The sequence below is a fragment of the Marmota monax genome, unplaced genomic scaffold (assembly GCF_021218885.2).
Source record: "Marmota monax isolate L192 unplaced genomic scaffold, Marmota_monax_Labrador192_F-V1.1 WCK01_AAM20220418_F8-fsc00599, whole genome shotgun sequence".
In the NCBI taxonomy this organism is placed as follows: Eukaryota; Metazoa; Chordata; class Mammalia; order Rodentia; family Sciuridae; genus Marmota; species Marmota monax.
Window position 1 is genome coordinate 97,127 of NW_026693178.1, and position 12,055 is coordinate 109,181.

At 39.8% G+C, this 12,055-nt stretch overlaps 1 protein-coding gene and 1 long non-coding RNA gene across 2 annotated transcripts in view; one reads left to right on the forward strand and one right to left on the reverse strand.

The window, feature by feature from the left end:
- Window positions 1-766: 766 nt before the first annotated feature.
- Window positions 767-6,189, reverse strand: LOC124100471 (uncharacterized). The gene is made up of 3 exons (XR_009227947.1): window positions 5,863-6,189; window positions 2,339-2,402; window positions 767-912 (listed from the first exon to the last, which is right to left on the reverse strand). It is a non-coding gene; the product is annotated as an uncharacterized LOC124100471 (long non-coding RNA).
- A 357-nt stretch (window positions 6,190-6,546) lies between these two features.
- LOC124100469 (cyclin-dependent kinase 19) overlaps window positions 6,547-12,055 on the forward strand; it is a 141,727-nt gene continuing 136,218 nt past the window's right edge. The window contains exon 1 of the mRNA XM_046455998.2: window positions 6,547-6,817. Coding sequence (XP_046311954.2) covers window positions 6,690-6,817 — 128 coding nt within the window. The 5' untranslated portion in view covers window positions 6,547-6,689. The remainder of the gene's footprint in view (window positions 6,818-12,055) is intronic.

A 12,055-nucleotide genomic window follows, 5' to 3' on the forward strand; every position in this document is an offset into this window, starting at 1 on the left:
CTCCTTTATTAGGTGAGCTCCTATCTTTTCCCATATACAGTTTATTTATTTAAAAGGAAACATCTCATAGATCAAAATTCAGAGAGGCATGCATGTAGTAAAATTATATTGCCTACCACTGCATTTCAAGTATACAGTTCTCTTTCAATGAGCAGTTTCTTGAAACTTTTTAGAGATAAATATATACATATACAGTGTACTTTTTTTTTTATAAAATGTTGCATATTATGTATACACTTCTATTCTTTTTTTCCTGCTTAAATGTATATTTGAGTTTTTTTCATACCAGTACATAAATAATTTCCTCATTGTTCATGTCTACAGAAAATCAGATAGCAAGATGGGATTAGACATGTAGGAGATTACTGGAGGAAATGCCTGTGAGGGAAGATGGAAAGGGAGCTGGGGGAACCATCAGATTATGATGTAGATTTGATCTCTGTGAAGAAGAGAGGGAAGGAAAGAGATTGGGCAGGAAGTTACTCAGACTGTAGCACAATTTCAGGAAAGTTTCAGCCAGGGGATACAGGGAATCTTCAAGCAAAGTTCATCAGAATCCTTTTTTCTTACAGGAATGGGCCTGTTTTAACATCCTTGTTATGCTCAGTCATGCTAGGAACAATCATTAGAAGGGTGGCCTTAGTACAAATGCAGTGGTAGATTCTCTTACAGAAGGAAATCTTATTTCACAGTTTTTACATTACTTTTAAGGTTACATAATAAACAATCCACTGATGAGTATGTTATGATTTATTTACCCAGTGCCCTCCTGAATTTTTTTTTTTTTTTGTGTGTGTGTGTGTGCTGGGGATTGAACTCAGGGCTGATGAACATTTTTGTTGTTTCCAGTCCTTTCCTATTACAAACAGCATGGTGTCATCTTGCACATGTTAATTTTTACAAGTTGGGTGCCTGGAAGAAAAAAAACAGGTGCCCAGTGAAGTGGACTCTAAGACAGATATTAACATGTTGTCAGTTAGGAAGTGTTCTTGTGATCAATATTTGTTAGAAGGGAAAGGAAGAAAGCAAGCAGGATTGGAGAAATTGAGAAGCTGATGCACATATATTCTTTCTTTATTTTTTTTAAAAATATCTTTCTTTATTTATTTAATGTGGGACTGAGGATCGAACCCAGGGCTTTGCACGCACTAGACAAGTGCTCTACCTCTGAGCCACAACCCCAGCCCCCCTCTTTCTTTATTTTTTAATGTGATTTTTTTTAGTTGTAGATGGACACAATACCTTTATTTTATTTTAATTAAAAAAATTTTTTTGTAGTTGTAGATGGACAGCATCTTTATTTTGTTTATTTTTATGTGGTGCTGAGGATCAAACCGAACCCAGTGCCTCACACGTGCAAGGCAAGCACTCTGCGACTTAGCCCCAGCCCCAGCCCTGCAATGTATTCTTTATTTTTTCATTTTTTTTAGTTGTAGTTGGACACAATACCTTTATTTTATTTATTTATTTTTATGTGGTGCTGATGATCGAACCCAGCGCCTTGCATGTGCTGGTTGAGCACTCTACCACTGAGCCACAACCCAGCTCCTACAATATATTCTTAATGATGGCCTCGGTTTACCTCCAAGGAGTTCAGAATATCCAATGTGGTGTGAGAGATCTGAATTTTTATATCTCTGCATTGATAGTCATTGGATGTAGGGTTACTTTAGGAAAACGACAAGATCCTAGACCAATACAATTCCAGAAGAGTGCTGACAGTTTAGGGCTATAGTAGCAGTCTGAGCAAGCAGTTGAGGAATAGATTTTTTTTTTTTTGGTACTAGAGATTGAATCCCAGGGTGCTTAACCACAGAGCCATTTCCCCAGCCCTATCTATCTATCTATCTATCTATCTATCTATCTATCTATATTTTGAGACACAGTCTTGCTAAGTTGTTTAGGGCTTTCCTTAGTTACTGAGGCTGGCCTTGAATTGGAATCCTCTTGCTGTAGCCTCCCAAGTTGCTGGGATTATAGTCATGAGATTACGGATGTACAACACAACTCCTGGCAGATACTTTTGTTCTAAAGAGCTCCTGGGATTTTCATAACATCCAAAACAAGGAGTATGACTGTAGGGTAAATCCTAGGCAGTACTGCTGAGTCTTAGAATACATACCTTTTTTTTTAATTTTAAATTTTTGTTGTAGATGGACACAATACCTTTATTTTATTTATTTCTTTTTTTATGTGGTGCTGAGGATCGAACCCAGTGCCTCACACGTGTAAGGCAAATGTTCTGCCACTGAGCCGCAACCCCAGCCCCCAACATATACCTTTGAAATTAATTTTTTTGAGGGGCCTGGGGATGTGGCTCAAGCGGTAGCGTGCTCACCTGGCATGCGTGCGGCCCGGGTTCGATCCTCAGCACCACATACAAACAAAGATGTTATGTCCACCTAAAAAATAAATGAATAAATATTTAAAAAAAAAAAAAAGAAATTTATTTTTTTGAGTACCAGAGATTCAACCCAGGGGTGCTCAAATGCTGAGCCACATCCACAGTCCTTTTTATGTTTTATTTTGAGACAGGGTCTTGCTAAATTGCCAAGGGACTTGCTAAGTTGCTGAGGCTGGCCTTGAACTTGTGATCCTCTTGCCTCAGCCTCTGAAGTTGCTTGGATTACAGGTGTGTACCATCTCACTGGGCTCTGATTTCTTTCCTGATGCCCTATGGACACTTCAAAGTCAATGTGCCCCACCAAATTCATCATGTTTATCTCAAAAAATTGCTCTTATTCAGTATTCCTTAGTTTTCCAAAGTTTGTACCATACTGCTGAAGTAAAAAACCTTGAAGCCATCTTGGATTCTTCCCTCTTCCTTAACACTACTTTTAATTAATCATCAAGTTCTGTTGAATTTTATTTCTAAATAATTCCAATATCTGACTTTTCTCATAACCACCACTGCTATTCCATAGTTCATATCTCTTTCTTTAACCAGTATTAATGTGATAGCTTTTTACTCTTATTAGCTGCTAAGTGGGAAAGCCATCTTACAAAGAACCAGCCAAGGTCACCAGGCCACTCTGACACAATCTTTGAGGCACTTAGAGAAAATTTGGCTCATTGTAAATATTAAAGTGAGCATACCCAGAAGCATTTACAACCACCATTTTTCTTTTCTTTTTATCATACTGAGAATTGAACACAAGGGGTGTTCTACCACTGAGCTACATCCCCAGCAGTTCCCCCATTCCTTTTTAAAGTTGAGACAGGGTCTTGCTGAATTTCCCAGGCTGACCTTGAATTTGCGATCCTCCTGCCTACAGTCTCCTGAGTAGTTGGGAATATATACAAGTACTGCAGCAACTGGCCACATATTTTCTTTTTTTGAAAAATTTGTAGTTGTGTATGGACAGCATGCCTTTGTTTATTTTTATGTGGTGCCAAGACTCAAACTCAGTGCCTTACACGTTAGGCAAGCACTCTGCCACTGAGCTATAGCCCAGTCCCACACTTTTCCTTTTTTTTCTTTGCATCTTTTCTTTTTAAACATGTGCTCAATGATCTTCAGCTGAGCACGTCCAGAAATGGGTCTGTCATGGCTCCTTTTTAAAACTACAACCTTAAACTAAGCATGCCCAGAAATTTACACTTTAAACTGAGCATGCACAGATATGTGCCTGCCTCTGCATGTACTTTTCTGAATGAACATGGGATAATCTCCCTGAATAAAATCCTCATGCTGCTGTCCCTCAGGGAGATTATAACTTTGCAACAACCCCTGTGCTCTCTTTATTTTTCTCCATTCTTTTATATCCTGGTTGTATTTTTGGCTTTGTACTCACTAAGATGCAAACCCACTGGATTCAGTTACATTCTTACCTTCCTCTAACCTATTCTGAATACTGTTGTCAGAAGGATTTTTTTTTGAACAAGCAAAACTGGTTATATTTCTCCTCAGCATAAAATTCTTTCCCATTGCAAATAGAATGATGAAATCTAAAACTGCTACAATAACTCTTCATAGTTGACCTTTGCTCATCTGTCTAGTCTTTTCTTATCTATTCCTTTTCCTTGACTTAATCTGTAATATTTAGACAGGGTGCATTTCTCAGAATATATATTATAATGCGTATACACATACATACACACACACACACACACACTCACTGTTCTACTTGAAAGTTTCCTGCTCTCTCCCCCACTGGCCCTTCAAGTAAGATCCTATTACTTGTGAATTTACCTCTTCATGAAATCTACTCTGACTCACCTAGAACTCAACCTGTCAAATTTTATTTTTTTATTCACATAGCTCTTTTTAAATATTTATTTTTTAGTTTTAGGTGGACATAATATTATTTTATTTTTATGTGGTGATGAGGATCAAACCCAGTGCCTCACACATGCCAGGCAAGCATGTTACCACTTGAGCCACATCCCCAGCCCCACACAGCTTATTTTTAACTTGCTTGCATGTTTATTTAGTAGTTTTAGTTGTCTGATGGAAAAAGACCATTTTTTTTCCTGCTATCTCCAGCACATATCATCATCCCTATCAAGACAGCAACTCAGATTCTTGACTGAAGATAACTTCAAGATTTGAGGTTTCTCAGGAAGGGGCTGTTGTAGTTAAAAATCCTGACTCCTTCATTCTAGTTTCCAAGATGCTTTGAAAACCTATCAGGTAGTTAATTTTTTTTAAATGATAATTTATTTCCCTATCATTTCAGGTAGAATTGACCATACTGCCTTCATTCTCCTGATTGTTGCATATGCCCTATCTTAGCACCAATCACGTTTAAGTCTGTATCTTAAGCATCTGAGATAATAGGCATGCCATTGAAAGGGAAAATGACTTCCTTCTCCCCTTCTAAGTTGTTTGGTCTGTGAATTAAATTGACCTGGTTAACAGGAAAACAACCCAGGCTGGCCCTGATCTCCTGGGTTCAAGAGATTCTCCTGTTGCAGCTTCCCAAGTCGCTGAGACTACAGGCTGTCAGCCATGCCTGTGCAAAAGAACAAATTTAATTATATATGGAGTTCCACCAAATGAGACTCAAGGGCTAGATGAGTGAAGCTTATGTAATATCCTGACTTACAGAAAGGAATCGGGACTTGGGAGTTTTGGGGGATAGTGGAGGCAAATTAAAGAAAGATGAGGGGAGGAAGTGAAAGGTGAATAAAAGTTGTCTTGTTTTGAAGATAGTCTTTTGGGTGACAAAAGTTGCCTAGGAATAGCTGTCTTCCTGATACAGATACCTTTATTAATGAAGGTTTCTTTTATAGATGTATATTTCTCTTTACAAAAGGGTTGTTTTGTATTTTAGGCAGTGGAAGGGAGCTCACGAGCTTTTCTTGTGTTGGTTGGTTCTCAAGGTTTTTAGCTCAAAATAATCAATATGCCAGAGGGGCATATTTCAGCAAGGCACAATCTGGTTTCCTAAAGTCATGTTATGGTGTAGTATATCCTGAGACCCAACACTATAGTGAGTCAATGCTCACCCTGATTAAAGGCACTTTCTGAAACATTCCAGGATAATTTCCCAATTATGAATAGACGGCAAAAAAATCTTCACAAAAAATTTTAAGGCAAAATGATTGCTTTAAAAACGCTGTATCTTCCAGACACTTTAATTGTCCTTAGACAGATGGCTAAACCTTGGCTACGGGAAACGCATATGCTAGGAGAAAACCCACTAAAACGCTAAGAAAAGGATGATTGGCTGCTGGGGCTCAGAAATTACATGTTCCCCTCAGACAAACACAAGAACTAGGAAACCGCTGAACATTCAGGTTTTGAAATACGATTTCTGCACCGCAAAGAAAAAATATTAACCTATCAGGAAGAACCCAACAATTCCAATTACCAATCAACAGCGGGAAAGAAGCCAAAGCCTAAGGATACCCACGCACCAAAGAGGACGTCATTCTTTAGTCTTCACCAATGAGTGGCTGGTTGGGGGCGGAGCAATAGGCGGACCAACTGCAGTAGAAAATAAACAATCCTCAGCACATTCTCCTAACCGTAGTGTCTGCTTCTCAAGCCACTGGAGCAAACTCCCAGGCAAGGCAGTTAGATGCTTTCCACTCTCCTCCTCGCTTAGAACGGTTAGAACAGGAATATCTTCTTTTCAGTAGAGCCAGGGCGTTCTTTCAATCCGCTCCCACGGGCTCGCAAAAACCTCTCAACTTTTCCCTTTCTACCTTTACAGGAACTGGGAATCCAGCGCTACCTGGGGTAGGGGCGGCGCCAGTGCGCAGGCGTGCATGCCTTGTGGGGGCGAGGCTGTGGAAGCCCAAGGAAACCTGGGAGCTGTATTTCTCCAGCCGGAGAAAATTCCACCGCCCCTAAGGCCTCGGGGACTACATTTCCCAGGAGCCTCCGCGATCTTGGGGCGGGTGGGCTGGTTCGTTAATGAGTTCGAGGAAGCCGCAGCGCGGCCCACCAGGTTCCAAAACAAGGAAATGAAGGGGGGAGGCGGGACTGGGGGTGCCTGCGGGAGCCGCCGCCGCCGAGGAGAAGGAGGAGGTGGAGGAGGAGGAGGAGGAGGTGGTGGTGGCTGCCGCGGCCGCCAAGGAGTCCCTTGCTGAACGCGGACCGCGGAGTGGCGGGCGGCGCGCGCGCGCGTGCCCGAGAGGTGGCTGTTAGAGAAGTGGAGCGGCGGTCGCGGGGGGAGGAGGAGGAGGGACTGAGCGGCGGCGGCCCCCGCGTCCCGGTGCCTCTATGGGGGAAGCAGACAATGGATTATGATTTCAAGGCGAAGCTGGCGGCGGAGCGGGAGCGGGTGGAGGATTTGTTTGAGTATGAAGGGTGCAAAGTGGGACGCGGCACCTACGGGCACGTCTACAAGGCGAGGCGGAAAGATGGGTAAGAGCACGGGCAGGGGGAGTGGGCTCGCCCTGGTGCTCGCCCTGAATGCGGCTGGGCGGGATGGGTGGGTCGGAGCTCTGTCGGGCCGAGCCAGAGGGGCGAGGCTGAGGTGGTCGCGGGGCCGAGTCCAGGGGCTGACTCTGAGGGACACCCTTCTGCCCGCCCCCGCGCTGCCCGTCGCGCCCCTCGAACTCCCGCAGCGCAGCCCAGTCCGGGGCGTCGGTCCCGTCGCGGTGGACGCCCACCGCTTGTTGAGAACTGGCTGCGGGACATGAGTTGGGACCTCCGTTGGAGGTGGAGTTTGTGGGGTCTGGTCTCTTGGGGAGACGCCGAGGGCTCTGCTGATGAGTTGCCGCTCTGGCCCTGGGGTAGTGACGGTCGTCGTGGAACTTCCAATCGGCTGAGCGCTTCCCGGGGGCGGCGGTTTGAAACCTCGCCCGGGAGTCCGTCGGGCGGACGAGCGCTGGGGTCCTAGTGGGCCCTCGGGTCTGACTCCTGGGCACCACCAGCCCCGGCCCCTGAGCACAGTTTCTCCGGTTCCTGTCGTATACCTGGCTACTTCTCGAGCCCTCTTCTGCCCCCAATTTCGCAGTCTGACGTTTAGAATTCTGCATCTTCCTCCGCAAGGTGGGACCTCCTTTTTTTTTTTTTTTTTGCCAGCGTTAACTTTAGAGTTCTCTTAGGCTTTGATGCCTTCCTCCTCCTTTCCCCCTTGGGTGTCTTAGGTATTTTGAGGTCCTACACTCCTCTACCAATGATTGCGTGCTAAGGTTTATCGAGGACCTTGATTATCAACGGAATACGAGTGACAGAGCTGGGCCTGAACCTTTGTTTTCCTGGGAGTTGAGGGAGAACTGTAGGAAACCCCTTGGGAAGCTTCTTCTGATCGTTGTCTTAGAAGCTAAAACAAGCTAGATAATAATATTCGTCCTGGAGGGCGAATGCTCTCCTACAGCCGGACAGGTGGAACCAGCTCCCTGCTTGGGAAGTCTAGGTTTAAACCAACTGTCACCTCTGTCCCATTCTGGCAGGAATTCTCCTCCCCCAGGGTTGGGAAGCTCTGGAAAATCTGCTAGTCTCTCTTAGACTCTTAAGACTGTCCGATTTGTAGGGAAGAGAGAGTTTTTAGAATTGTAACAGAACGTTTTTGAATAAACGAATTTTTAGCCACAATGACATCAGTAAGATCTGGAGTGCTACTTATCTTTCTGCATGCACTATTGTAATTCGATATGGTTGCTTTGAAAACTCTGGGATCAAAGTATATAGGTGGTGTGTGAACTAATTTCATAAAAGGAACAACAAAATACAACCTTATAGGTGTACTATAAAGTACCATGGAAATTACAAAGTATTATTTGAACTTAAAGGATTATTATTCTTGCATATAATTTTTTTTTCTCTTGTATTAACTACACAGGCCAGTACCACTCAGTTGTTTTTCATAAGTCATTTAATTACCAGGTGTTCCAGAATGCACATCACCTAATGTAAGATACTATAATTGACTTGTACTTTGTTTTTGGAATATCCACTCTACTTGTTATACTGGTGTTTCTGTGGGAATCTTATTAGATATTTGGGGAAAGTGCATCCATTTTTACTGTTTGGACATTGTCCTAATAATGTAATTCAGAGGTGTTTTTTTTTTCCCCCTCATATTCCTTAGGTTAACTTTGTAATGTGCTTTATATTGAATTTTTTAAATGTATTTTTTGTTAAAGTAGCTCTCTTTCAGCCGGCAACTTTTGAGAAAAATTTAAAAAATTCTGCTTCTGATTTGCATTTGAATAGTATGGGCTTACAACAAAACCCAATGTAATTCCTGCTTCTGTTTGTTATTTTTGAATATTTCTCCCTCTAATAAAATTCTTGATTCGAATACACCTCCTTCTTGAGTGAAATTTGTTAATTAGAATTAATAAAGTTTCTTTTGTATAAGATTGTGAACCTTGAAACCAGATTTTTTTTTTTTTAACCACCATTACAATCTGAAAGCACTAGTTCAATAAAAATCCTTCCCTCCTTTGGATCTAGGGTCTGGTTGAGATTTGTCACTTTATAGTAAATACCCACATCTTTTGTGGGTTAGTAGGAGGATTAGTTTTATGTTCTTTGACAATCAGCAATTTTCGAGAACAAAGTTTTTCTTGATGGTTCTAAACTGAGACACAGATTTACATAGTAAGGAATTTTACGAGGCAGGGGTTGTGGCTTTGTGGTAGAGCACTTGCCTAGCAAGTGTGAGGTACTGGGTTTGAGTCTCAGTACCACATATAAATAAATAAGTAAAGGTTTATCAACAACTAATACAATTTTTTTTTTAAAAAAAGAACTTTACGCTCTGATCATGGCAAATTACAGTTTAGCTCTTCCCAGATTTTGTTTTTGTTTGCTCAGAAAAATATTGGTATTTTAGGAAGTAAGAGAGGGTATGTTAAAGGTAGTGAAAAGTGTATGTTAAATCATTCAGGTGTATGTAATATATAACAAAGTCTTTAGAAAGAAAATTGGAAGAAATAACAAAAATCAGTAGAAAAGCCGCTGCCTATAGTTTATACTGTAGTTTACAAAACCTTAGAATGTTGTTTTCTTTGAAATAGGACTTTAATTTAGGCTATATTAAATTTTCAACAGATTGGAAATGTTAAGACAAAAATCTGAGTTCTCTCTTTTTAAAATTTTTTTGTGGAGTGTCATGATGTTTCCACACATGTATATATTGTGTAATGTTTAATTCAGGGTGAATATACCACCTCACATTTGTCATTTCTTTTGTGGTGAAAACATTCAGAATCCTTTTTTATAGCTTATTTGAAATACAGTACATTGTTGTTCTCTATAGTTACCTTTTTATGTAATAAAACATCAGAATTTATTTCTTCTAGGAGTTTTTCACCTTTAATAAAAATGTTATTTGGGCTGGGGATGTGGCTCAAGCGGTAGCGCGCTCGCCTGGCATGCATGCGGCCTGGGTTCGATCCTCAGCACCACATACAAACAAAGATGTTGTGTCCGCCGAAAACTAATAAATAAATAAATATTTAAAAAAAAAAAATGTTATTTGTTTACTTTCTTGTTTTGAAGGGTCTTGGTGCCTTTTAAAAAAATCAGGCTTAAAAGTTGTTATCAATGCTGGAAATTGAATCCAGAGCCTTGTTTATGCTAAGAATGCACTTTACCATAACAACCCAGCCTTGAAAGTTATTCTTGAAGAGAAACAAGTTCACAGAGTATTTCTAAACTTGTTAGTATGAGTATGAATTAATAAAATAGTTTCTCTTCATTAGTAAAAAGTCCCAGATAACAATTAGGGTTACAAATCTCAAGGTATATGTCTCCAATTGGAAACATTTTTTATTTTGATTGATAAAAGGAATATTGTTAAGGTCAGATGTTAAGAGGTTCAGAAAAACATGGCTCCATAGCAGAGTATTAACATCTGAAAACTGTTGTATCCAACAATGGCTGTTTAACTTCACAGACATTCAGTTAGTCTATTGAATCACCGAAATAAAAGAATGTTCCATTTTGGATCTGTTTTTGAAAGATGCATAGTAATTAAAAGTAAAATGGTTGACAGAGATATCCAACAGTTCTAGTTTGACCTTAGGGTTTCAAATGAGTAATTGGTGACTGGATACTTTAATGTGTTATGAAATCCTTTACAAATTTAGTAAGTACCTGTAGATACATATGGCAAATAATAGGTCCCATAGTATCTGTTTTGATGGGTATTTCACAATTGGTTTTAGTTAGAATAGATCATTTTATATGCATTTTTTATTGGTGATCTCCTAAAGGTTAAAAATATTTCAGTATGATCATAGCATATTAGGATTTGCAAGAGTTTTAGATAGAGTTCAACTTCCTCTTTTTACAGGATAGAGACCTGGAGCTTTGAGAAGTTAATTGTAATGCCATTGTCTCATAACAAAGATGAAACTAGTAATAAAGATCTCTGAGTTCTTGTGGTTTCCAGTGTGTTTTTCTTCCGAATATAGGAAGAAAACTAAAAGAAGACTGTATTGCCACTAGTCTTGATAATTCTTATTGTACAACTTTTTCCATGCAAAAATTATATGTATACCAAAAAATATGGAAAAGGGAAAATATCACATTAAAAGGGACATTTTATTTATTTTGGTGTTATTTTTATTGGTTCTTTTTATATTTAACATTAGGATTCATTTTTGACATAATTATAAAAGCATGGAATTTAATTTGCTGTAATTCATTCCCCAGTACTTCTCTCTTCCCTCCTGTCCCCCCCCCTTCCTAAATGGTACATTTTATAAAAGTGCAAGAGGCAGAGCAAACGCCCCTGCGTTTAATCCCTAGCCCTGCCAGAAAGAGAGTTGTATAGTTCAACAGATTCTATAGTGTAGCTGTTTCTCTTCATCGTCACTGTCACTAATTTTGACCATTCTTGGTCTCTGCCTTTAATCTTTCCTTACTATAGTCCAAGATCCAGTTGCTGCCAGTGTCACTTTCCTGCAAAATAAAATTAGTCGTATCTCTTTTCGGAAAATTGTACATTTCCTATAGTTTATGTTATTCAGAATTAATAGTTTGGCTTCTAAAGACATTTGCATTCATATCTTGAAAGTGCAGTGCTTTTATACTTACTGTGAATGCATCCAAACCATATACTTCTGTAGCATATAATTGCTCATATTTTCTATCTTCTTTAGTGTTTAATTTTCTTTGTTCCATTCAAACTAGAATGATATTGCTGTACCATTCCTCCTTTTCCATTTCCCTTACCCTCACAAACTTGGCAAACTCCTGCTCATACTTCAGTACCCAACTGAAATAGCTTTTCTTCTAGAGTATTCATTTAGTGTATTTCTTAGATATGCTTCTATACCTCTGTATTCTTATGTGTGTAATATTACAATAATGACATTAATATCTTTCATGAGTGATTAACTCATTTTTCTGTCTCCAGTGTTTTCTACAGGACTGGCCATGTAACACACTATCAGAAATTATATGGAATTTTAAAATATTAAAATATGTCCTAAACTAGTAAGCATGCTTCACTGGTCTTAAAAGCCAACCAAAATTATTTTTAAAAATAGTCTATTTTCTTAAAAAGCAATATTTTTAGTAGTAGTTTTGAGAGCTTGAAATATGGTGGTGTTACATGAGATAAGTGGTTAAATGTATTTGTATAGCACTAACTAGGCCTAAGGTGTTTTTTCTAAGAAATTATATGGTGCTTTTCAAGAA